The following is a 27,564-nucleotide window of genomic DNA, read 5'->3' on the forward strand; positions in this document are numbered from 1 at the left end:
CTCTCGGGATGTGGATGTACTTACCCGGGATGGGAACTGTGTGCAGGGGCATCACCTCCACTCCGTGGACCGGGTACCCGAAGGGGAGGTTGGGCTGGGCCAGCAGGGGCAGTGGGCGGGGCAGCCCTTCTCTGCAGGAAGGAGAACAGAAACGTCAGCAACTGCCCTGATGCTGGTCCCTGGTTTGTTCTCAAACTGGTGCCTGTACACAGACCCTTGCCCTGACAATGTGGAGAAATCAAAATTGGGTTATCCCTGTCTCCCTCCATTCTCACCCCACCGTCCTTATTTCCTCCCCTCTTCTGGCCTCCACAAAGGTACTGAGGTAGTTTGTAACAAAGCTTTTTTTTTTTTTTTTTGAGATAGAGTCTCACTCTGTCACCGAGACTGAAGTGCAATGGCACTATCTCGGCTCATGCAACCTCCGCCTCCCATGTTCAAGCGATTCTCCTGCCTCAGCCTCCTGAGTAGCTGGGATTATAGGAACGCACCACCACACCTGGCTAATTTTTTTTTGTATTTTTAGTAGAGACAGGGTTTCACCATGTTGGCCATGCTGGTCTTGAACTCCTGACCTCAAGTGATCCACCTGCCTTGGCCTCCCAAAGTGCTGGGATTATAGGCGTGAGCCACTGCGCCCGGCCTCATTTTTGTTTTTGAGACAGGGTTTCACTCTGTCGCCTGGGCTGGAGTACAGTGGCACAATCACGGCTCGCAGCAGTCTTGACCTCCCTGGCTCAGACAGTCCTCCCATCTCAGCCTTTTCATAGCCAGGACTACAGGTACATGCCACCAAGCCCGGCTAATTTTTAAAAATTTTTTGTAGAGATAGGGTCTCACTATGTTGCCCAGGCTGGTCTCCAACCCCTGGGCTCAAGCGATCCTCCTGCCTCAGCCTTCAGGGAAGCCAGGACTACAGGAGAAAGCCACCATGCCTGGCTAACAAAGCACATTTTAAAAAAAAAAAAAACCATGACCAGCATAAAAGAAGAAATAAAATTATCAGATGATAGAGACCCACCCAGCTGCAGCAGCTAAACACCAAAGTCACATCTGAACTTTGTGGGAACCAGGATAAAAAGTGATTGACAACCATTACATGGTCCTTACTGTCCAAAGGAAGAAGTAGACCAATTCCTGAAGGGAAGTGGAACTTCTCCCACCACTGAAATAAAAAATAAACTAAATCACAAGAAAGCGTATATGGGAGTAATTGTTGTCACAATATTTTTAGAGCAAACAGAGTAATTATTTTTACGGATTACAAATGTGAGCCACCACGCCTGGTGGATAAGGATCTTTAGTCAAAAGCAAGCACATAGCACAATCCAGCAAGATTATTTTTTTGAGGGACTAAGGTATAATGGTGGAAATGTTAGCCTTTGGGACCCAGTTTAACCAGGAGATCATTTAATTACCTTGAAAAAAAAGATTAGACCATCATAGTGAATACTTACAGGAATATGAAAAAGACAAAATTTTTAAATGGTAAAGAACATAAACAGGCAATTAACAGAAGAGGAAATACAAATGGCAATGAACATATGAAACATGCTCAGCTTCAATCAGGGAAATGTGAATTTAAAAAAAGAATATGGAATACCTTTTTCATTAAAGTTTGAAAATTTGGTGATAGCAAGTGTTAGGTGTACGTAAGGTGTGACACCCACTCTTCATGAAAGTGTGAGTTCACACAAGCCCTCTTGAGGGAAATTTGGCAATATATATCAAAAATAAAAAAGGCATAACCTGGGATCTAGCAAGTAAGATGCTAGGTGAAAGGAGAAATGCTTGCATTTGTGAACAATAGGACAAGCATAAAAATGTTCATTTCAGCATTGTTTGAAACGAACATCCTTATACATGTATTTTTCTTTTCTCTGAGACGAAGTCTCACTCACCCTGTCACCCAGGCTGGAGTGCGGTGGCACGATCTCGGCACACTGCAAACTCCACCTCCCGGGTTCAAGCAACTTTCCTGCCTCATTCTCCTGAGTAGCTCAGATTACAGGCACATGCCACCATGCCCGGCTAATTTTTGTATTTATTGTAGAGATGGGGTTTCACCATGTTGGCCAGGCTGGTCTCGAACTCCTGGCCTCAAGTGATCCGCCCACCTCGGCCTCCCAAAGTATTGGGATTACAGGCATGAGCCACAGCGCCTGGCCCTTATACATGTCTTAATGAAAAAGGAAATAATGTAAATATAATGTAATTTTATTGTAAATAATGTAAATGTAAAATGAAGGTTTTCAACAATCTACCTTTCAATAGGGAAATGGCTTAGTAAAATGCAGCATATTCATATTCATAGCTATACTGCAATTAAGAGGGATGAACTAGATATATACATAGCTCTTAAAAACATTTCTTTTCTTTTTTTTTTTTTTTTTTTTTTTTTTTTTGAGACGGAGTCTCGCTCTGTCGCCCAGGCTGGAGCGCAGTGGTCGGATCTCAGCTCACTGCAAGCTCTGCCTCCTGGGTTCACGCCATTCTCCTGCCTCAGCCTCCTGAGTAGCTGGGACTACAGGTGCCCGCCACCTCGCCCAGCTAGTTTTTTGTATTTTTTAGTAGAGACGGGGTTTCACAGTGTTAGCTAGGATGGTCTCGATCTCCTGACCTTGCGATCCACCCGTCTGGGCCTCCCAAAGTGCTGGGATTACAGGCTTGCGCCACACGCACCCGGCCAAAACATTTCATACTCCTTTACAGTTCTGGCCCCCCGGACCCTGCAGCCGCCGGATGTTGATGCCTAAGAAAGAACAGGAATGCCATTTATGAACTCCTTTTTGGTTTTTTGGTTTTTTTTTTATTTTTTTGAGACAGGGTCATTGCTTTGTCGCTCAGGCTGGAATGCAGTGGCGCCATTTCAGCTCATTGCAACCTTCCACCGCCTGGGTTCAAGCAATTCTCCTGCCTCAGCCTCCTGAGTAGCTGGGACTAACAGGTAAGTGCCACCACGCCCCAGCTAAATTTTTTGTATTTTTAGTAGACTACAGGGTTTCACCATGTTGGCCAGGATGTCTTGATCTCTTGACCTCGGTGATCTGCTGCCTCCGCCCGCAAAGTAGGCTGGGATTCAGGCATGAGACACCACGCCCGGCTCTATGAACTCCTTTTAAAGGAGGGAGTCACGGTGGCCCAAGCTTCATGTCACTGCAAGGTCATGCAGTCTCTCAAAGTCCTGAAGGCTTTGTGCAGGAAACAGTTTTCGCTGGAGACATTTCTACGGGTACCTTACCAACGAGGTACCGCAGTATCTCCACGATGACCTATCCATCCTGCCCCCCAAGATTGTGCTGCCACCCTAACACCACAGCTGGCCAGAGACTCGGCAGGCTCTCTGCCTAAAGGTCTGGAGGGTGAGCCACCTGCGAGACCGCACAGTGGGGGAAGCCACAAGCCTGCTGGCCACAAGAGAGCATGAGGTTGAGGCTGCGTCAACAACCAAATTTACAGTAAGAGGCAGATTTGGTCTTGGACGTGGTCAGCCAGCCTCAGTAAAATTGGAGAGAGATTTTTGTTTTGTTTTACTTTTTTTGAAACAGGGTCTCAATCTGTCACCACAGGCTGGAGTGCAGTGGCACGATCTTGGCTCACTGCCACCTCCACCCTCCCAGGTTCAAGCGATTCTCCTGCCTCAGCCTCCTGAGTAGCTGGGATTACAGGCACCCACCATCACGCTCGGCTAATTTTTGTATTTTTAGTAGAGACAGGGTTTCACCATGTTCAGGGCTGGGTTTCTGACCTCAAGTAATCCGCCTGCCTCCAGCCTCCCAAAGTGCTAGAATTACAGGCATGGCCACCAACATCCAGCCAGAGGATTATTTTGCATTAAATAATACTTATAATCCTGAAATATATACATATATGTATATAATTGAATGAAAAAAACAAATTTCAGAGTGATTTGTTTTTTATGGTACCAGTACGACTAAAACACACAAAAAACCCAACAGTATATGTATAGATGGATATTTACAGCATACACACACACACACATATATATATATAGATACCACACACCAAATTATAATGGCAGACTCCTTAGCTGGGTTTACAAGGGAACCTAATCATTTAAGAGAGGGATGAGAAGGCAGTGGTTAGTGGTCAGGGAGTGGGTTAAAATGGATTTTTTCTGGCCAACACTGTGGCTCAGGCCTGTATTCCCAGCACTTTGGGAGGCTGAGGTGGGTGGATTGCTTGAGCTCAGGAGTTTAAGACAAGCCTGGGCAACATGGCAAAACCCCATATCTACAAAAAATAAAAAATTAGTCAGGCATGATACATGCAACCTGTAGTCCCAGCTATTTGGGAGGCTGAGGTGGGAGATTGCCTTGACCCAGAAGGTGAGGTTGCGAGTGACCGAGATGAAGCCGCTGCACTCCAGCCTGGGCAGCAGAGCCAGACCTTGTGAAGAAGAAGGAAGGAAGGAAGGAAGGAAGGAAGGAAGGAAGGAAGGAAGGAAGGAAGGAAGGAAGGAGAGAGAGAGAAAAAAAGAAGGAAGGAAGGAAGGAAGGAAGGAAGGAGAGAGAGAGAGAGAGAGAAAGAAAGAAAGAAAGAAAGAGAGAAAGAGAGAAAGAGAGAAAGAGAGAAAGAGAGAAAGAAAGAAAGAAAGAAAGAAAGAAAGAAAGAAAGAAAGAAAGAAAGAAAAGAAAAGAAAAGAAAGAAGGAAGGAGAAAGAAAGAGAAAGAGAGAAAGAGAGAGAGAGAAAGAGGGAGGGAGGGAGGGAGGGAGGAAGAGAAAGAGAGCAAGAAAAGAAGAAAAAAATGAAGTTCTTCTTAGAGAAGCATTACACATGCTGCTTTTTAATGGAAGTATAATATAGCACTAATACACAGGATCAGATTGACCAATCAGCCTCAACTGAGTCAGAGATCTCATCCAGTATCAAGCTCTACTCATAATTTCAAGGATACAGACAAGAGGCACAGACATCCTCTTAATTAGTCATCCTATATGGACCCCTGCGTCATTCCTTCCACATCAGTCATGCATTCTCTGGAGGATAAGATGTGGTCTCCAAATGCAATTTTGCCAGATTACCTCACCCAACATGCAAAGAAGCATGTAAATTGTGAAACATCTCCTGTATATACTCCAGAGATTTATATAGCTTATGTGACATTGACCAGGGAGCAAATGATTTTGGGTTATTTATCATATGTAATTTCATTAGCTGAAGACATCCTGCAAGAGCAGTGCCAACCTTCAGGGAATCCCTAATCTAAAGAAAGAGAGAGAGTCCAGCCTTGGAAGTACTAGTCTAAGCGAGGAGACATAGCCCTTGTAAGCATGAACCTTCCAGTCTGATGGAGGACTGTTTAGCTCTCATAGAGCCCTTGGACTGATTGGAAAACTACAGTCTTACCTTAAGGAGCCCTCAATCAGATAGGAATGTTTAGACACATGGCTTAGCTAGAATTTGGGAATCCCTACAGAGCAGTCAGCAGTGGAAATTAAGAAAAGACAGTGTTGGGCCAGGCATGGTGGCTCACACCTGTAATCCCAGCACTTTGGGAGGCCAAGATAGGGGGATCACTTGAGTCTAGGAGTTCAAAACCAGCCTGGGCAACATGGGGAAACTCCATCTCTATAAAAAATACAAAAATTAGCTGGGCGTGGTGGTGTGCACCTGTAATCCCAACTACTCGGGTAGCTGAGGTAGGAGAATTGCTTGAGTCTGGGAGGTGGAGGTTGCAGTGAGCTGAGATCATGCCATTGCACTCCAGCCTGGGCAACAAGAACAAAGCTCCATCTTAAAAAAAAAAAAAGGAAAGAAGAAGTGAGGCAACGGGTTCATGCTCATGGAATTCACTGGTCTTACCACGTTCCCCATCATCCTGAAGCAGCTGGATTGACAGAACGGTGGAATGGCCTTTTGAAGTCACAATTATAGTGCCAACTAAGTGACAATACTTTGCAGGGCTGAGGCAAAGTTCTCCAGAAGGCCATGTATGCTCTGAATCAGCGTCCAATATATGGTACTGCTTCTCCCATGGCCAGGATTCACGGGTCCAGGAAGTGGCACTACTCACTATCACCCGTAGTGATCCACTAGCAAAATTTTTGCTTCCAGTTCCTGCGACATTATGTTCTGCTGGCTTAGAGGTCTTAGTTCCAGAGGGAGGACTGCTGCCACCAGGATACACAACAGTGATTCCATTAAAGTGGAAGTTAAGATTGCCACCTGGACACTTTGGGCTCCTCCTACCTTTAAGTCAACAGGCTAAGAAGGAAGTTACTGTGTTAGCTGGGGTGACTGACCCAGGCTATCAAGATGAAATCAGCCTACTGCTCCACAGTGGATGTAAGGAAGAGTGCACAGGGAATACAGGAGATCCATTAGGGTGTCTCTTAGTATTACCATGCCCTGTGATTAAGGTCAATGGGAAACTACAATAGCCCAATCCAGGCAGGACTACAAATGACCCAGACCCTTCAGGAATGAAGGTTTGGGTCACTCCACCAGGAAAAAAAAAAACAAACCATTACCTGCTGAGGTGCTTGCTGAAGGCAAAGGGAATACAGAATGGATAGTAAAAGAAGATAATCATCAATAGCAGCTATGACCATGTGACCAGCTGCAGAAATGAGGACTGTAAGTGTCATGAGTATTTCCTCCTTCTTTTGTTAAATACATGTTTGTGCATATACACACTTGTACTAAGAAAATACCTTCCTTTTATTTCCTTTTCCTTTGTCATGTGACATAAGATTTATTGACTTCATATCAGCATCTAAGTATTGTTAACTTTATGTAATAGTATTTGGGTTGGGAATTGGTGCATTTCTGGTTGTATGAAAGATAGTTGTATTACATTAGGCATAATTATGACCTTATTATTGCCTTTACTTGAAGATTATGTATGATCTCAGGAGATATGTATGGGTTCAAGTTGACAAGGGGTGGACTTGTGATGGTTAACACTAAATGTCAACTCGATTGGATTGAAGGATGCAATATTGATTCAGGGTGTGTCTGTGAGGGTGTTGCCAAAGGAGACTGATATTTGAGTCAGTGGGCTGGGGAAGGCAGACCCACCCTTAATTGGGTGGGCATCATCTAATCAGCTTCCATCAAATATAAAGCAGACAGAAAAACGTGAAGCGACGAGACAAGCCTAGCCTCCCAGCCTATATCTTTCTCCTGTGCTGGATGCTTCCTGCCCTTGAACACTGGACTCCAAGTTCTTTAGTTTTGGAACTTGGACTGGCTCTCTTGGCTCCTCAGCTTGCAGACAGCCTGTTGTGGGACCTTGTGATCATGTAAGTTAACATTTAATAATCTCTCTCTCTCTCTCTCTCTCTCTCTCTCTCCTGTTGGTTCTGGCCCTCTAAGAGAACCCTACTAATACATGGGGTTTCACCATGTTGGCCAGGCTGGTCTCGAACTCCTGACCTCAGTTGATCTGCCTGGCTCGGCCTCCCAAAGTGCTGGAATTATAGGCATGAGCCACCGCGCCCAGCCAAGTTCTGCCCTTTTCAACCAACGATCCTGGTTGATACACCTGAGTGTTGACACTCCTTGTCATCTAAAACAAAATTATACACTCCTTGCATATAGCACAGGGATAGTATGCTCTCAACATATAAGTGAATAAAATAGGGCAACTTGGTGATGACTACAAAATCACCTGCAATGATGGCCTGGGTCCATGGAGGCTGTACCACCAGATACTTCAAACTATCTCCATTCCTTTTGTTTTTTGTTTTTGTTTTTGCTTTCGTTGGAGACAGAGTTTCAATATGTTGCCCAAGCTGGAGTGCAGTGGTGTGATCACAGCTCATTGCAGCTTCAACTTCCTGGGCTCAAGTGATCCTCTCACTTCAGCCTCCTGAGTAGCTGGGACTACAGGCATGTACCATCATGCCTGGCTAATTTTAAATTTTTTTTTGTAGAGGTGGGGTCTCACTATATTGCCCAAACTCCTGGGCTCAAGCTATCCTCCCATCTTGGCCTCCCAAAGTGCTAGAATTACAGACATGTGTCACCAACCCCAGCTTTTTGTTGTTGTTGTTGTTATGAAATGTTTTATACATACAAAGTTTTGTAAATCTTCATTTAAGGATGATTTCCTCAATCCCTTCTTTTTGTTTCATTCCTAATAGTTCCTCCCAGGGACCCTTGCAAGACAGAGAATTCCTTCCTGCTTTTTCTCTTAAGACTTACACCCTCAGGACATAGGGAGAGCTTTTGTTCCATCTCAGAACCCAAGAGCCTTCATGGCCTGCATTACCTCCTCTGAAAGTGTTCAAATTCAGCCTGTCTCCTCACTTTCACCGCTGGGAGGTCGCTGTGGCCATAGGCATCCTGAAAGTTGTAACTTCCCTGCTCTTTGTTGGCTTCACATTTGCACTGATTTTTCGGGAACAGCCTGAAACAAGCAAGAGGATTGTAAATACGGATTGGGTGGGTAGGCTGGTGGGTGAGAGGAAACCGGAGTCCTAATTCAATGTGTAGTTTACTCTGAAAATCTTCTTTCCTACACCCAACTGTTCTGAGATGATGAGACCCTGGAATCCCCTGCACTGGCCCCTCACAGAGACCAAGAGACAAAGGGAGGAGAGTAGGGACAGAGAAAGGCTGAAGACTTTTCCTCTTGAATTATCTCCTGCACCTAACTTCTTTAAATCTGAGAGCCACATGACTGTCCGTTGTATCTCACCCCACCATGAAAGGAGGGCAGAGGGACAGAGAAGCAGCATCTTTTCTGCGGTTTTGTTCAAAAACTACATGCTCTCCAAAGTTTTCAGGGATTTTGCTGGGTGCTATAGAGGACATAGACTGGATCCTACAGACCAAGCCCTATCCTGGCTTGCAGTAACTTGTGCATTCAGCACAGGTTTAGAAAAGCAAGAGAACCATGTGTACAATGGGGCCAGTACTCCAGAGGAGGAGCAAGGAAGATGTGTGCACTAAGGTGAAAGAAAGAACACTCAGTCTCTCACCAGATTCCATCGTAGGAAAAGAGGTTCCTGAGATGTTCCTCAGGCAGAAGCTTTAGCTTCTGGACATCCGGGGCAGGACTTGGGAGCTCCAGCTTGAGGCTGCTGAATGCTGCTGGAAGGAACATGCTTCCGAACGTAAAACCAGCAACGCCAAGTCCCAAGATTATGACTAATATCTTGAGGAGCCACAGAAATCTCGAGCTGTTGGGACACAAAAGAACAGATTATGTTAAAATCTTTTTCATTAATTATGTAATGTATATGAGACTGATAACTTCAGGAAAAATGTAAGCTAAGCATATAGCTTATATTGATCACTAAAATCGATTTCTGATAAACAGAGGAGGAAAGAATCAAGCTGCAACAAAGGGACTTAGAAATTAATTACAAATAAAAAGATGGCAAAAAAAAAAAAATCCAGGAAAAAAATAAAAAAGGTTAGAGGCTGGGCGCGGTGCTCACACCTGTAATCCCAGCACTTTGGGAGGCCGAGGCAGGCAGATCATGAGGTCAAGAAATCGAGACCATCCTGGCCAACATGGTGCAACCTGGTCTCTACTAAAAGCACAAAAATTAGCTGGGCATGGTGGCGCATGCCTGTAGTGCCAGTTACTTGGGAGGCTGAGACAGGAGAATGGCTTGAACCCAAGAGGCAGAGGTTGCAGTGAGCCAAGATCGCGCCACTGCACTCCAGCCTGGCGACAGAGCGAGACTTCTTCTTAAAAAAAAAAAAATGGTTAGTAATGTTAATGTCAGCATAGCTAAATTCAAGGCAATAAAAAAGAATATTAAATAGGACAAAAAGACCACTTATAGTGATCAAATGCATGATACCAAAACAGATAGCCATGAACTTTATCCACTAATAATAGCATTAAAGTATACAAAGAAAAAACGGTAGGGTATGAAAGACGGATTAGAAATACAAAGATAGTTAGAGATGCTGACATGTCTAACTTGATCAAGTCTCAAACATATTTTAAAGCAGCAGAACAACAAAATGATGTAATTTGTATTCTCTTAAAGAGCTCTTGAACATTTATAAAAATTGGCCACATATTAGGACACAAAGAAAACTGTAATAAAGTAGAAATAGTTCAGATCATACATTCTGACAGTGCAATTCAAATGTAACCTGGCCAGGCTTAGTGGCTCATGCCTGTAATCTGAGCACTTTGGGAGACCAAGGCAGGAGGATCACTTGAAACCAGGAGTTCAGGACTGGCCTGGGCAACAAAGCGAGACCCTGTCTGTACAAAAAATTGAAAAATAGCCAAGCACAGTGGCATGTGCCTGTAGTTCTAGCTACTCAGGAGACTAAGGCAGGAGAATCCCTTGAGCCCACGAGTTCAAGGCTGTAGTGAGCTATGATCGCACTACTGCATTACTGCCTGGGCAACTGAGACCCCATCTCTAAAAAAATAATAGGCTGGGTATGGTGGCTCACGCTTGTAATCCCAGCACTTTGGGAGGCCAAGACAGACAGATCACTTGAGCTCAGGAGTTTGAGACCAGCAACATGGTGAATGTCTCTACTGAAAAAAATAAATAAATAAAAATAGCCGGGCATGGTGGCCCAGGCCTGTGGTCCCAGCTACTTGGGAGGCTAAGGTGGGAAGATCACTTGAGCCCAGAGGGCGGAGGTTATAGTGAGTCAAAATTGCACCACTGCACTCCAGCCTGGGTGTCAGAGGGAGATTCTCTCTCAAAAAAAAAAAAAGCCCACTGTTATTATCTAACATCGTCATGGAAGTGCTAATCAATGCAGTAAGATTAGCTTATGGAATAAAAAGATAAATAATGAAAAGGGAAATAGAAAGTATTATTTACAGATGAAATAACTACATATTCAGAAAACTAAAATATATTAGATGAGAAACTATTAGTAAGATTTTAGTAGGGTATCTGGTGACAAAATATAGTAAAAAATTAATAATAATAATTATCTAATGACCACTTAGTATGTTCTAGACCACCTGCCAAGAGCTTTGTGTGCATTATCTCATTAAACCCTCACAAGAGAAGTTTTATTTTTTGTTTTTGTTTTGTTGTTGTTATTTGTTTTGTTTTGTTTGAGACAGAGTCCCGCTTTGTCACCCAGGCTGGAGTGCAGTGGCACAATCTCAGCTCACTGCAACCTCCACCTCCTGGGTTCAAGTGATTCTCCTGCCTCAGCCTCCTGAATAGCTAGGATTACAGGTGCCCACCACTACGCCCAGATATTTTTTGTATTTTTAGTGGAGACAGGGTTTCACCATGTTGGCCAGGCTGGTCTCAAACTCCTGACCTGAGGTGATCTGCCTGCCTCAGCCTCCCAAACTGATGGGATTACAGGCATGAGCCACCACGCCTGGCCAAGAGAAGTTTGATTACTCCACCCAATTAACAGATGACATAGCGGAAGCTAAATGGGAAAAGTAACCTGCTCTCTTGGTTATGACGGATGCAGAATTCAAAAGCAGACCACACTTTTAACCACTACCCTATACAGGTTTCTATAAGCCAACAACTCAGAAAACATAATGAAAGCAGAAATCTGCTTCAAATTAACAACACAACACAAAATGACCCAGGCAGGCAGATACTTAAGAAGAAACATGTGGGACTTATGTGGCAGACTCTTAGGTGGCCCATGCGATCTTGATCTCTTGGGCACTTAGCAAAAGATTCTTGGTTTTCAGCATTCAAGATGTGCCTATGGGTGGTACCAACCGACACTTCCTGAAATCATGCAGTCTTGAGTTATAAATCTTCTTTAAATCTATTGCCATGCTAGAATCTTGTTAATAGATAGGAAATTTAGAGAGATTAAGTGCCAAAATGGCCTGCCCAATACTTGTATATTTTTAGTATTATACAGAACTAAAATCCCTGGAACTAGGAGCACTCTAGACCTTACATGGTTTATTCCTCCCATCATTTCAAACATTGAAAGTGGGGCCTATCTGATTATTTGCCTGCTCACTGTATGTTTATGTCTACTGCATTTGTACCAATATACATCAGATTTGTGCAACCGCTGATTTTTGTTGGATTGTAATCAGGTCTCACAGTGATCATTTAACGTCTTCCTATAAGTCTCATCTTGTGCTGTTATGGATTTTCATTTTGAAAATCTACACTGTATGGAAGCACATGTCTTTAATGTCTCCAGACATTATATTTCATCAAATGCTTAAATTTTAGTGGGCCCTCCCTGTTAAGTTCTGAAAAAGAATGGGAGGGAACAATTAAATATTTTTGGTAAAATGTGGTTTTGTCTTGTGCAGAATATGTAGAATATACCTTTTAATTTAGGAAATACGTTTTAAAAGGAAACAATGCTCTGTTATCACACTGCCTTGGTCTGTTTTGTGCTGCTATAACAGAATACCTGAGACTGGGTAATTTACAGGGAACAGAAGTTTATGTTCTGGAGGTTGGGAAGTCTAAGATCCAGGGAACACATCTGGGGACCTTCTTGCTGCATCATCCCATGGTGGAAGGTGGAAAAATGAGTGCATGTGAGAGACAGAGCAAGAGGGGGCTGAATTTGTCCTTTTATAAGGAATCCACTCCTACTATAACGAACCCACTCCCATGATAATGGCATTAATCCATTCATGAGCGCAGAGCCCTTCTGGCCTAATCACCTCTTATAAGGCTCCATTTCTTAACATTGTGTAATTGGGGATCAAGTTTCCAGCACATAAACTTTGAGGGACACATGCAAACCATATTATATAGCTAAAGCAATTTTTATTCATAAGATTTCTGAACAACTTGTAATTTTTGAAATACCTATTGGAAGTCGTTTACAGCTATTTTGCTTAAGTGTGATTTTTCCTTTTCTTGTCAATCTCTCTTTGGCAAAAAAAAAAAGAAAAGAAAAGAAAAAAGTGGGTTTCTGGTAATGAATTGAGCAGACATCTGATATATTGCATGCCTTTTAAGCTGTGTAACTTAATATTTGTATACTTAGGCTGGGCGCGGTGGCTCACGCCTGTAATCCCAGCTCTCAGGGAGGCAGAGCTTGAGCCCAGGAGTTCGAGACCTGCCTGGGTAATACAGCGAGACCCCGTTCTCCACAAAAAGGAAAAAAAAAAAAAAAGACAATATTTGTACACTTGATAATTTGTTTTACTATGTAATTGATAAAATTGTGATGTGTATTGATAATAGTTTAATGTGTAAGAATGTATGCTTGTAGTTCTCTGGGAGAAACAATTTGCCAAGTGTTCACCAGCTTGTGAAACTCTAATGTGAGGCTGGGCACGGTGGCTCACGCCTGTAATCTCAGCACTTTGGGAGGCCAAAGTGGGCAGAGCACTTGAGGTCAGGAGTTCGAGACCAACCTGGCCAATGTGGCGAAACCCTGTCTCTACTACAAATACAAAAATTAGTTAGGTGTGGTGGCAGGCACCTGTAATCCTAGCTACTTGGGAGGCTGAGGCATAAGAATCGCTTGAACCCAGGAGGTGGAGGTTGCAGTGGACTGAGATCACGCCACTGCACTCCAGCCTGGGCAACAAGAGCGAAACTCTAGCTCAAAAATAAATAAATAAATAAATAAACAAACAAACCAATAAATAAATAAACTCTAATGTGAGAGCTTAAACATCTAAGTAAATAAAGACACCTTTTAAAAAATCAAATTACTGAATATACATAAAATATAAAATATGAGCCCTTAAAAACTTAAAACTTTATTGGATTGTATGCCTGAAATGACACACATCAAGCTCTTAATTTTGGTCTGCACTATTCAATGAACACGTTTCTATAGTCTCTCTTTTTTCTTTCTTTTTTTGTAATGATCAAGAATTAATTTTGTCACTGAACAAATAAAGAATTAAGCAAATTACCACTGTATTAGGGAAATACATATATGAATAGATTGAGATGCCTTCTTTTTATTCTTGACTAGAATAGCTCAATTTTGTAGAGATGTAACTTTGCCCTATATTAATTTATAAATTCAATATAATAACCACATGAATAAAAGCAAAACAAGATTTTCTTTCTTTTTTTTTTTTTTTTTCTTGAGATGGAGTCTCACTCTGTCGCCTAGGCTGGAGTGCAATGGCGCGATCTCAGCTCACTGCAAGCTCCACCTCCCAGGTTCATGCCATTCTTCTGCCTCAGCCTCCCGAGTAGCTGGGACTACAGGCGCATGCCGCCATCCCCGACTAATTTTTTGTTTTTTTTTTTAATAGAGACGGAGTTTCACCATGTTAGCCAGGATGGTCTCGATTTCCTGACCTCGTGATCCACCCACCTCGGCCTCCCAAAGTGCTGGGATTACAGGTGTGAGCCACCGCACCCGGCCAGGATTTTCTTTTTTTAGAGCCAGGATCTCACTGTGTTGCCCTGGCTGGTCCCAAACTCCTGGGCTCAAGTACTCCTCCTACCTCAGCTTTCTGAGTAGCTGGGACTATAGGCACACACCACAGAAGCCAGCAGAACAGATTTTTTACTGGTCAAAATGACTCTAAAATTTATTAGAAGTAACATATGAGAATAGCAAGGAAGATATTAAAAATAAGAAGGATGGGCCAGGTGCGGTGGCTCACGCCTGTAATCCCAGCACTTTGGGAGGCCAAGGTAGGCAGATCACAAGATCAGGAGATCAAGACCATCCTAGCTAACATGGTAAAACCCCATCTCTACTAAAAATACAAAAAATCAGGAGGGCGTGGTGGCATGTGCCTGTAGTCCCAGCTACTCGGGAGGCTGAGGCAGGAGAATCACTTGAACCTGGGAGATGGAGGTTGCAGTGAGCCAAGATCGCGTCAGTGCACTCCAACCTGGGTGACAGAGTGAAATTCCATCTCAAAAAAAAAAAAAAAGGATAGCTATATTACTACTAAAGAGTAAAGTTATTGTAAGGCCACAGTTATTAAAAGCATGGTATCAATTCAGGAATAAGCAAATAAGTGAATGGAACAAATCGAAGTCCAGAAATATTCTGTGTGCGTGTGTGTGTGTGCGCGCACACGCGTGTGTGTGTGTGTATGTGTGTAATTTGAGTTTGCACTATCTTTGTCACATATTTCTGTAACATCTTAACTTTCAAATTTTCTAAAATGGTACCCAGAAAAATAAATACATTTAAACTAATCAAGTTATAGAAACTGTCTTAACCCATTTTGTGCTGCCATTACAAAATATCACAGGTATACCACAGGGTAATTTATACAGAAAAATTTATTTGGCTCATGGTCCTGAACACTAGGAAGTCCAAGGGCATGGTTACACAGTTATTCATGGTTATTCATGGTTATTCAGCTAGATAGCAGAAATGCCTTTCAGTATTTTGTAACATCGTAGGATGAATATAGTTACAATAATATATAGTTTCAGGCTGGGCACTGTGGCTCATCTCTGTAATCCCAACACTTTGGGAGGCCGAGGGAGGTGGATCATTTGAAGTCAGGAGTTCAGGACTAGCTTGGCCAACATGATGAGACGCTGTCTCTACTAAAAATACAAAAAAATTAGCTGGGTATGGTGGCGTGTGCCTGTAATTTCGGCTGCTCTGGAGGCTGAGGCAGGGGAATTGCTTGAACCAGGGAGGTGGAGGTTGCAGTGAGCTGAGATTGCGCCACTGCACTCCAGCCTGGGCGACAGAGCTAGACTCTGTCTCAAAAAATTAAAATAAAATAAAATTAATTTACAAAAATTAGTTGGGCATGGTGGTACGCGTGTGCATGCCTGTAATCCCAGCTACTCGGGAGGCTGAGGTGGCAGAATCGCTTGAGCTGGGGAGGCAAAGGTTGCAGTGAGCCAAGATCGCATCACTGCACTCCAGCCTGGGCGATGGAGCGAGACTCCATCTCAAAATAATAATAATAATATAGTTTCAAATAGCTAAGAGGAAGATATTGAATGTTCCCAACACAAAGAAATGATAAACGTTTAAGAAGATGTATATGCTAATTATCCTGATCTCATCACTATGCTATGTGTTTATCACTATATGTATCAAAATATCACTATGTACCTCGTGAATATGTACGATTATTATTTGTCAGTTAAAAAGAAACTGCAGGCCGGGCGTGGTGGCTCATGCCTGTAATCCCAGCACTTTGGGAGGCCGAGGCGGGTGCATCACGAGGTCAGGAGATCGACATCATACTGGCTAACACGGTGAAACCCCGTCTCTACTGAAAATACAAAAAATTAGCCGGGCATGGTGGCGGGCGCCTGTAGTCCCAGCTACTCGGGAGGCTGAGGCAGGAGAATGGCGTGAACCCGGGAGGTGGAGCTTGCAGTGAGCCCAGATGGCGCCACTGCACTCCAGTCTGGGAGACACAGGGAGACTCCCTCTCAAAAAAAAAGAAAAGAAAAGGAACTGCAGACCTTTTGTGCATGTTTCCACAAGTGGAGGAAAAGTCATATTTGCCAAGGGTTTGCCAGCTATAAATGTATGGGCATCATTATCAGGCCTTCCAGCTTCCTCCTTCTCAGTCACCCATCAAGGAATGTGGAGTGGGGGAAGTTGGGGAAGGGGAACGCAGGAATGAAAGCCTTAGCCAGGGACATGAATGGATGCAATCTGCCTTCCTTTCCCCCATTCCACCAATCCTCTGTTCAATCTATGCTGCTACTTTTTTTTTTTTTTTGGAGACAGAGTCTCGCTCTGTCGCCCAGGCTGGAGTGCAATGGAGCAATCTGGGCTCACTGCAACCTCTGCCTCCAGGGTTCAGGCCATTCTACTGCTTCTGCCTCCCAAGTAGCTGGAATTACAGCCACTTGCCACCACACCCGGCTAATTTTTATGTTTTTAGTAGAGATGGGTTTCACCATGTTGGCCAGGTTGGTCTTGAACTACTGACCCCAAGTGATCCGCCCACCTCGGCCTCCCAAAGTGCTGAGATTACAGGTGTGAGCCACTGCACCCGGCCAAACGTGTTCTTTTTCATGCTTACAAGATGTCATGTCACAAACATGTTTTTGTATTTTTGTAAGATGACTTCTTTGTCAATGTTTAACAATTGTTTTAGAGTTTTGGAAAATACAAACAAAATAAACTTCGGGGATAAAAGAACACAAAATGTGTGCCTGATCCTTCTTCGTAGCTTATAAAAATTAATTTAGACTTTACCCCGTTAATTATTACATCACTCCGTAGAGGCTCTTTAGCACCCGGGGCCACACAACCGCTGCTCACTCTGCCCTGCGGTGGGCGCCTGGATCTGAAAACCGACTTTTCCCTGACTCAGCGCAGAATGTGAAGGAGACCAAGCCGCCGGGCTCCCCGACTGTCCAGAGCCCCACGCAATCCCCGCGCCCCACGCAATCCCCGGCGGTTCCTCTCGTGGGCAGCAAAGGGGCCCCAGGCCGGGTCAGCGCCTCTGAGTTCCAAGCAAACAGCCCCGAACCCCGCAGTTCCGAGCCGATTCTCACACTCGGGCGTCCCCGAGACACATTCCCGACAGCAAGAGGCCACCTCCACGTGGAATTTTCCCACGGAAAACCAGCGTTCCCCGTTCCTGGGGATGCAGAGTTCGTTTCGCAGGCGCCCTCACCTTGCGTCTGCAGCCACCTATGCGGGGAACCGGTTGGACTTAAGACTCCAACCGCCAGCTCCCTGGGCTCCGGAGTCTGTGGCCCCCGCATCTGCCGGCTCTGCAGGCGCCAGAAAGGACCCGCAGCGATCCAGGCTTCCGAAGTTTCACCTCTTGCCCTGCTCTGCCCCGGGGACACTCACCTGCCCGAAGTCATCCCGAATCCCGCCGCCCTCGGACGGCCGGATGTCGCGGAGCCTAGCAGCCAGGCCTCCGACTGCCCTGCCCTGGCACCGACCCGGGCAAATACTCGGCGAGCAGGGCAGGTGCAGGACGCTTGGGGCGGTCCGCGCCCTGGTCACCCACTCCCCGCCCACGCCCTAGGTCTTTCTGTGCGCCCAGCCTGGCGCCGACACGTCCAGACGTCGTTGTCGTGGTTTGGGGACCACCAGACCCCGCGGCGCACAGACCCGCCAGTGGCCCGCGCCCAGGAGAACTCCAGAAGGCGACAAGGATGACCACCGCCCCTGCGTGGGACACTCGCTAGGTAAACAGTGCGCTCCGCGCTAAGCGCTTTTCATCTACGCGGGGTCATTTATTCATCACCACGGCCCTACGAGATGAGGACAGTTATCAGCTCACCTTTCAGAAGAGCAAGCCGAGGAAAAGTGGGGTAATCCGCTGGAAAGTGCAGACGCTAGGATTCGAACCGAGTCTGGGTGACCTGAAGCTTCCAGTGGTGCATTTTCTGTCCCTCGAACTCGGAACTAAGTTATAAGACGCCACCGCTCGCCTCCAGACCCTCTGGACTCTACCGGTGGGTGGTCCGAGCTGAGAGTCCCTGAACTTCTGTGTGGAAAGGGGTGGGCGAGACGGGGCAGGGAGGCTCACGTGACCCGGGGTTGGTCGCGTCTCCACTCGCCCACCAGGAGCAGCGAGCTGCGTCCCCTGCGCTTCCCGCCCCGCGCCTGCGTCCTCTCCCGGGGCTACCGGAGCCAGTCCTCTCACTGCACGGTTAACCCCGAGCTCGCCCAGCGCCAGCGCGGCGATCCGGCCCCCCCCCCCTTCTCTCCTAACCGCCCCCATCCCAGCGCCCCCATCTCTACCCTGGACCTTTCTCCTCCGCCACTGGTGATCGCGCTTCTCTCTCCCGCTTACAGAAAAACACAATCCCCGTGTCCACCCCTAGTCTATCACCGCGGTCCCTACCTTTCCTTCCTCGCTATGCTGTGTTCCCGTGCACTCCAGCCTCGTGGCCTTGACCCGTCCGCAGCTCATGCTGGGGGTCGCTAAATTCGGCCTTGGTCCCACCTCCACCCTCCACTTCACCCCACACTCCACAAGTACTGTCCTGGCAAAAGACCCCAGGGACTGGAAAGCTGGGGTGTGGGTGAATCCCTGTAAGGAGCAAGGACCCGTGGGGCCACATAGCCTGTGTGCCTGGAAGAAAGAGTCCGTTGAACTTCAGATGAAATTAGATTTGCAGGACCTTTTTCATAAGCCAGGCTCAGGGTTTCCCATGGCTCCTCTCACGCATGATTATATTGTATTCTAATGGCCAAGCTGTCACAAATACAAGAATTTATTTTTTAAACTGTCACCTAGGCTGGAGTGCAATGGTGTAATCGTAGCTCATAGCCTTGACCTCCAGCGCTCAAGTGATTCTCCCACCTCAGTCGCCCGAGTAGCTAGCACTACAGGCACCCACTACCACACCTGGCTAATTAAAAAATAATAATAATTTGTAGACAGGAAGTCTTACTCTGTTGCCCAGGCTGGCCTTGAACTCCTGAGCTCAAGCAATCATCCTGCCTCGGCCTCCCAAAGTGCTGGGATTACAGGTGTGAGCCACCATGACCGGCAAGAATCTTTAAATATGGCATGAAAGTGCATGCAAAATAGGGCTGGGTGCGGTGTCTCATATGTGTAATCCCAGCACTTTGGGAAACTGAGGCAAGTGACTCACTTAAGGCCAGGAGTTTGAGACTAGCCTGGTCAACAGAGTGAAACCCCATCTCTACTAAAAATACAAAAATTAGCCTGGGGTGATGGCACACACCTGTAATCTCAGCTACTTGGGAGGCTGAGGCACAAGAATCACTTGAACCCAGGTGGCAGAGGTTGCAGTGAGCCGGGGTCGCGGCACCGCACTCCAGTCTGGGTAACAGAAAGTGACTCCAACTGGAAAAAAAAAAAAAAAAAAAAAAAAAAAAATGACCAGTGCTTTTCTTTTTGACGGAGTCTGGGAAAGTGAGTCTTGGAAAACAGTAAAGGAAATGCCAGTGTGATCTACAATTTTGATGCAGGTGAGTCCCAAGTTCAGGTCTGAGCTCCTTGGCAGCCAGCAGAGAAAGGGAGGCTCTCAGAAGGGAGTTTTAATGTAGCAAATGCAGGTAACTATTTTCTAGCTCCAGGTTGGAAAAGAGATCCTCTTTGACAAGACCAATCAGAAAAGTGTTGTACTGACCACGTGCATGTGGCGGGGGGAGGGGGGAAAGACATTTATATAACACCTCCTTGCTTACGAAGAGCTTCCACATGCATTCCCCTCCTTCATTCAGCTCTTGTAATAACACTGTCAGGCACTTCTCAGATGTGAAGACTGAGCCTATGAGATCTTTCATGACTCATTCAAGCTTATGTGGCCAGCAATGGGGCTAGGATTTTCACCCAGGAGTTCTGTCTCTAAAGCCAGTGCTGGCTCCCTTGAACCCTCTGTATCACCAACTGTTCTGTGAAAGGGTTGTATACGCAAAGAGACCCCCAAATGCTGAAGGAGCTGAGAAACCAAAGGAGGAGAACACACAAATCCAGTTTGTTGGTATTGGGTGATTTATTAAGGGAACTTAGAAGTGTGGTCCTGGGCACCACAAGGCAGGTAGATCTCTACACTACAACCCCTCAAACCACAGCTTATATCTTGGGCAAAAAGCATATGTACCCTAGAAGGAATATATAGGTGACTACAGGCATCACAGCCTATGGTTTCTGCAACAATAAGAAGGAAACTTACAATGAATAAGTGTTTATACATAAAGAGTAATACATCAACTAGTTTTTTTTTTTTTTTTTTTTTTTTAAGATGGAGTCTCACTCTGTTGCCCAAGCTGGAGTGCAGTGGCATGATCTTGGCTCACTGCAACCTCTGCCTCCCAGGTTCAAGCAATTCTCCTGCCGCTGCCTCCCAAGTGGCTGGGACTACAGGCACGCACCATCACAACTGGCTAATTTTGTATTTTTAGTAGAGACGAGGGTTTCACCATGTTGGTCAGGCTGGTCTTGAACTCCTGACCTCAGGTGATCCACCCACCTCAGCCTCCCAAAGTGCTGGGATTACAGGCATGAGCCACTGTGCCTGGCCCAACTAGACATTTTAGAGGCACTCCTGGGACTGGGGGTTAACCAGGCAGATTTGCATTTAAAATAAAGTGGCTCTTGTCCCCACACCAGCTCTATTTAAGTAGGAAAACTCTTTTCCATCAGTTCTGTAGTTTGGAAGCAGGGAAGAGGATAGTTCAGGCATAACTCTTCCTTCACAATCGTGTTGTGATTGGTGACTGTGGTTCCAAGGTGAACCCTCTATGGTTGCTGATCCTCTCTCCCTGCTCTAGGGATGACTGCAGGGAGGGAGAGTGGATTAAAGAAGAATATATTTACTCTTTTCAGCTTGATCAGGGTTTCTCCATAGCAGAGCTAGCTGTGGTCCCTGACTACCTAGACCACAGCCAAGCAGCTGCCCTGCTGCTTCCCTGAGTGACAGAGCAGGAGCATCACCATCTTGGACAAGCACTGCCATTTTAAAGTTCACCTTGACCAAAAAAAAAACGCCTGAATCCAAAGGACATCAGCCTAATGGCTAAAGTTAGCATGACCATAAACCACAAATGACATCTCCAACCAGAAACATTCCAACCATAAGATAAATCCCTCCCCAACCAGAGACATGCCAGCCCTGAGACAACCTCTCCTCCAACCAGAGACATTCCAACCCCACAGTAAACTTCCCACACACACAGAAACATTCCAAGCTTGTGATAAGCTCTCTCACCCTAAAACCAGTAAATACTCCTACTTGGTAAGACAGGATGCTCCTGACCAAAATCAGCCAGAAGCCCCTCTCAGGTTTATTATCCAAAAGAAACCTGACTTTGACTGTTGAACCACTTTTTGTGTTTCTTCCCTCTTTAACTCTTACATTTGGTGCTGAAAGCCAGGACAGGTGTTGAGGATAGAGGCTCTCTTGCAACCTAGAAAGCAGTGGACAGCAGCTGCTCATCCCTCTGGATCCTGAGAGTCTCTGTCCACCCACCCCATCTTGTCTCTCACTTTATTTTTTGAGCGATTTGCGTGATGAGGACAACTAACCTGAAGGAGACTGTGCAGCTAGGGCTGGGGCTACTCTCCAGTGAGCCCTGAAAACCCTCAGGTCTCAGGAATCCACCTCTGACTGCCCACAATGGGTATCAGGTATTTCGCTTTCTCCCCTTTCTCCCCTCTTCCTCCCTCCTCCTCCTCCTCTTTCTCTCTCGCCAGTTCCACCTGGAACATCCAACATCAGACACTAATCCAGCTAACTGGTAAGATCTGCCTTCCCCTTTCTTTCTCGTGGTACTCGGGAAAGTCAGGTCTGCCATCCTGGTCCTCAGAGGACCAGTGGGACTAAGCTAGAAGAAATCTTGGGGATGCCCAGTTTCTTCTCAATTTGACCATCCTCTTTATAAAGAGGATTCCAGGTCTCTGTCTTTTGACTGGGAATGCCTAGAACTAAACCAGACACCCTCGGCTTCCTCTTACCAGTCCACATGGGTGCCAAACAATCCCACATTCCCACATCCTCTCCACTGGGCTGTCTCCTTCACAAACTCACCAAACTTGGCTAACAGGAAATATAAAGCCAAAGTGTTTGGATTTTTATTGTAACACAGCCTGGCCCCAGTTAAAATCAAATAATGGCAAATTAAATTTTCAAGCAGAAGGCCCAAAAATGGCACCTTTGACTTTCAAATTCTCAGGGACCTTGACAACTTTATAACCAGGAATGGCAAATGCCAAGACGTTCTCTATATTCAGGCTTTCTTCTACCTTAGATCCCGACCCTCCCTGTGTCAAGCTTACACCCTTCATGAAATCCTTCTTCTTAATGAAAACCTTCCCCAGGTCTCTCCTTCCTCTGAAACTCCTTCCTTCAAAACCCCTTCCTCTGAAACCCCTTTTGACCCTGCAGATGAACCCCCTCTGCCTTCTCATCCCCCTGCATCTGCTCGTCACCCATCTGAACCCTCTGACCCGGCAGCCCCTCCTGCCCCCAAGCCTTCAGCCCCAAACCCCGCTTCCCCTCCTTCACCACCTGTTACCCGTTCAAAAACTGCTCCATCCAATCAAACCATCTCTGCCATTCTCCCTCTCTGGCCAGTGGCTGGGGTTGAAGGCATTGCTTGCATTCATGCCCTTTCTCCATGTCTGATTTGTTGCAAATCAAACAGTACCTAGGATCTTTCTATGAAAAATCTCTCTCATTAACACAGGGAATTCCTGCACATAACCCAATCCTTTAACTTGGCCTAACATTTACATAATTCTAACCTTCACCCTCACCCCTGATTAAAAAAAAAAGAGTGCTCAGCTTAATTAAAATGGATATCCAAGCTATGAGTATATTCAAAAGGCCTTTATGTTTTGTCTCTTCATAAATCTTATTTTCCTAGGAAAGGTTTTCTCCCAGTCAACTGAATTACTTTTCTCCACTCTGTCTTGCCATTCTTGGTGCATGTATGAAAGACCCTAAAATGACTTCTGGTGGCCTGGGACTCCTTGGTAACACAAAAGGCGCCACAAATCCCGTTTTGGGAAAATCTCTGTTTTCCTTATGCAACCCCTAGAATTAGAGGTGATTAAGTACTTCCCAAAATCTGTCTTTGTCTTCCAGCTATGCTTGTTTATTAGGTCCTGGAAATTGTTTTCCTAGCCCTATTTTTAAAGGGCCTCACCGGAAGGCCATTAATCCAACAGGGAAATTTTTCTTTAAATCTTATAATTACTGGATCTTTTTCTGGTTGTCTGTGTGGCTATATATGTGTTATGTGTGCAGTGTCTATTTTAAAAGTTCTAATTAATTGGCCTAAGAAAAATAAGCACTTAAATCAAACATTTTTAAGGACAAAGTAAAAGTTGTAGGACCGGCCGGGCGCGGTGGCTCAAGCCTGTAATCCCAGCACTTTGGGAGGCCGAGACGGGCGGATCACGAGGTCAGGAGATCGAGACCATCCTGGCTAACACGGTGAAACCCCGTCTCTACTAAAAAAAAATACAAAAAAACTAGCCGGGCGACGTGGCGGGCGCCTGTAGTCCCAGCTACTCGGGAGGCTGAGGCAGGAGAATGGCCTAAATCCAGGAGGCGGAGTTTGCAGTGAGCTGAGATCCGGCCACTGCACTCCAGCCTGGGCGACTCCGTCTCAAAAAAAAAACAAAAACAAAAACAAAAAAACAAAAAACTAGCCGGGCGAGGTGGCGGGCGCCTGTAGTCCCAGCTACTCGGGAGGCTGAGGCAGGAGAATGGCGTGAACCCGGGAGGCGGAGCTTGCAGTGAGCTGAGATCCGGCCACTGCACTCCAGCCTGGGCGACAGAGTGAGACTCCGTCTCAAATAAAAAATAAATAAATAAATAAATAAATAAAAGTTGTAGGACCTTCAGTTTGCATGACTTTAATCTTTAAAACCTACTGGTACAGTAAGATTAGAAATGTCTTGGCTGGGCACGGTGGCTCACGCCTGTAATTCTAGTACTTTGGGAGGCCGAGGTGGGTGGATCAAGAGGTCAGGAGATGGAGACCATCCTGGCTAACATGATGAAACCCCATCTCCACCAAACATATATTAAAAAAAAATTAGCCAGGTGTGGTGGCAGGCACCTGTAGTTCCAGCTACTCGGGAGGCTGAGGCAGGAGAATGGCGTGAACCCGGGAGGTGGAGGTTACAGTGAGCCAAGATTGCGCCACTGCACTCCAGCCTGGGCGACAGAGTGAGACTCCGCCTCAAAATAAATAAATAAATAAATAAATAAATAAATAAATAAATAAAAAGAAATGTCTTAAGAGTTGCCAGCATACATTTTTGTTTGCATTTATTTATCAAGCAATTTCATACCTATCTCTGCCAAATACTATAAGGTGTTAAATTTTGGCATAGAGGCTATAAAACTGTAACTCAGCCCAAACAGAATAATCTTTGCTTGTGTAATTTTTTAATAAAGGGAACATTAATATTGGTTTAATAAAGATAGCTCCATCTTGAACTGTTTAGTGAAATACCCTAACTTCTAATCTTGAAATTAAAGAAAAGATAATTTACATAAAAAAGAATCTTATATGGTAAATTCTTGTCCTAAAGTAAATTAACTGATTGTTTAAAGAAAGGAATGTTTACAACAAGTCAGAAAGTTGAGGCGAGTCAGAAATTGTCTGTGTACGTCGTAAAAAATTTTATAAAAGGAAATTTATGTAAGAAAGGTACAATTTAGGGTGGGCGCAGTGGTTCATGCCTGTAATCCCAGCACTTTGGGAGGCCGAGGCATTTCAGGAGTTCAAGACCCACCTTACCAATATGGTGAAACCCTGCCTGTACTAAAAATACAAAAATTAATTTAGCTGGGCGTAGTGGCATGTGCCTGTAGTCCCAGCTACTCAGGAGGTTGAGACAGGAGAATTGCTTGAACCCAGGAGGTGGAGACTGCAGTGAGCCAAGATTGTGCCAATGTACTCCAGCCTGGGGAGACAGAGCAAGAATGCGTCTCAAAAAAAAAAAAAAGAAAGAAAAAGGAAAAGAAATGTACAATTTAAAAGTGATTAGGCCTCCTGAATGCTTTATAAAATGCCACTATAACTCTTAGCTGTACAACTGGCCTTCATTGATTCACTGAAGCTAGGTAAGACCTAGGACACATGGAGTTAAATGCTTAGTTAAGTCAGACTTTATCTGCACTTCTGTCTAGTCCTAGGCTCTACACCTAGTACATAATTAAAATCCCAAGCTTGGCCGGGAACACTGGCTCATGCCTGTAATCCCAGCACTTTGGGAGGCCAAGTCGGGAGGATCACCTGAGGTCAGGAGCTCGAGATCAGCCTGGCCAAGATGGTGAAACCCCGTCTCTACTAAAAATACAAAAATTAGCCGGGTATGGTGGCACTCGCCTGTAATCCCAGCTACTCGGGAGGCTGAGGCAGGAGAATCGCTTGAATCCAGGAGGTGGAGGTTGTAGTGAGTCGAGACTGCACCATTGCACTCCAGCCTGGGTGACAAGAGTGAAACTCCATCTCAAAAATAAATAAATAAAAATAAAATGAAATCCCAAACTCACCAACAAAAGTAAAGGTTGCTAAAAGTTAACAGTGTGATACGTATTTAAGACTACTGAAAAAAGTTTACATATACTTTTGGTAAAAATATTATAAGGAGGCGTGAAAATGTAATGTGGATTTTTACCTAGATTTAAAGGTTAAAGAACTGTTTTAAGTTGAATAAAATAAAAAAGAAGGTTTAAGCAATTTTTGAAAGGTAATTGTAAAGGAAATTCTGTGTAAACATATTAGCTAAAGTTGAAGGGGTATGATCCAGTTTTTCTGTAAATTGAGCGTTAAAATAAAAGCACAACAGGTTTCTCTTAAAGCACTAACTTGATTTTAGCAAAATTATAAAGGGTTAAAAGGGTCTATAAAATCTTTACCTTATGGTCAAACATTAAAATTGAGTAAATTTGTCTACAAGGTTTTGTTAAAAATTGAGCTTAACATTAATAGCACACTAATATAATGGTAAAATTTGGTATAAAATCATACAGAAAGCATTGTCAAATATAGAATGGTGTTTGGCTTTCTTTGGGCTATATTTGTGTAAATATGTTATTGGTATGTGTTCCAAAGTTATGGGAGACTCCTCTAATTCTGATATATCTTAGTGTATGTTATCAGAAATAATTATAATTGTTATGTTAAAATTATTGTGTGCCACAAAGGTAACAGATATCCTTGTCAATTGTGACTTTAGCTATAGCTACTCTAAAACTTTTTGTCATCCATAAGCAATTGTTGCATTGTTTTGGTCCTCTTTAGAAGATAGTCTTATAATCAGCTATAAAGCTCTAACAGGTGCTCTTGAATGGAGGTTTTGGATAACTTTGGAGACTGTGACATCAGAATAGAAGAAAAACATTCATGACTCTTGAAGAGCTAATATGTCCATTAATACCAAGCAGGACAGAAATTAACTGCATTAACTGAACTAATAGGAGACTGAAGTGATCTCTTTGACGTTTTGCTTAAAATAGTGATAATCCTTTGTTTTGCTTTTCAAAGTCAAAGAAACTCTTCTTTTGAGCTATTGACAGCTTTTAACAATTTAGTATACTCCCATGAACAAAATTTGGAGCATACTTGTTTCTCTCTACCTGACTTTCTCCAGAATTTGGAAACCGAGTATTCTTAAGTTGTGCCAATATAGTTACTTGCATAAGTGCAATAAGAATCTGTTTTCTTTTGTAACAGGACACAACTGGAAAAACTGGTTATTTTACCAAGGCTTTGACTGGAATGGTGTGCTTTCCTTTAAGGAATCAAACCTGACTTATGAAGCCAAGGAAGCCATTGGGAAACTGGCCTCATGTTTTGTGTACACAGTCCCTGTACAGGGTTTCTGATCTGCGGTAAGTAAAGAATGTCACTTTCTGATAGGCCAGGAACCCCAAGTTATTTTGGAATCTCAAGGGGAAACTAATAGGTATTTAATAGTACAATTCCATGGCTGGGCTCAGCTTTAAAAAGTCTTATCTGAGGCCGGGCGCGGTGGCTCAAGCCTGTAATCCCAGCACTTTGGGAGGCCGAGACGGGCGGATCACAAGGTCAGGAGATCGAGACCATCCTGGCGAACACAGGTGAAACCCCGTCTCTACTAAAAATTCAAAAAACTAGCCGGGCGAGGTGGCGGGCGCCTGTAGTCCCAGCTACTTGGGAGGCTGAGGCAGGAGAATGGCAGGAACCCGGGAGGCGGAGCTTGCAGTGAGCTGAGATCGGCCACTGCACTCCAGCCTGGGCGACGGAGCGAGACTCTGCCTCAAAAAAAATAAAAAAATAAA

General features: G+C 44.8%; 1 protein-coding gene across 1 annotated transcript in view; it reads right to left on the bottom strand.

Annotated features, from left to right (window-relative positions):
* B4GALNT2 (beta-1,4-N-acetyl-galactosaminyltransferase 2 (SID blood group)) overlaps positions 1-17,675 on the bottom strand; it is a 34,511-nt gene extending 16,836 nt beyond the window's left edge. The window contains exons 1-4 of the mRNA XM_017853873.1: positions 17,645-17,675; positions 8,953-9,153; positions 8,241-8,378; positions 25-131 (exon numbers count right to left, since the gene is read on the bottom strand). Coding sequence (XP_017709362.1) covers positions 25-131; positions 8,241-8,378; positions 8,953-9,153; positions 17,645-17,658 — 460 coding nt within the window. The 5' untranslated portion in view covers positions 17,659-17,675. The remainder of the gene's footprint in view (positions 1-24; positions 132-8,240; positions 8,379-8,952; positions 9,154-17,644) is intronic.
* Between the last annotated feature and the right edge of the window lie 9,889 nt (positions 17,676-27,564).

Source organism: Rhinopithecus bieti, unplaced genomic scaffold (genome assembly GCF_001698545.2).
Source record: "Rhinopithecus bieti isolate Rb0 unplaced genomic scaffold, ASM169854v2 scaffold_35856, whole genome shotgun sequence".
Lineage (NCBI taxonomy): Eukaryota > Metazoa > Chordata > Mammalia > Primates > Cercopithecidae > Rhinopithecus > Rhinopithecus bieti.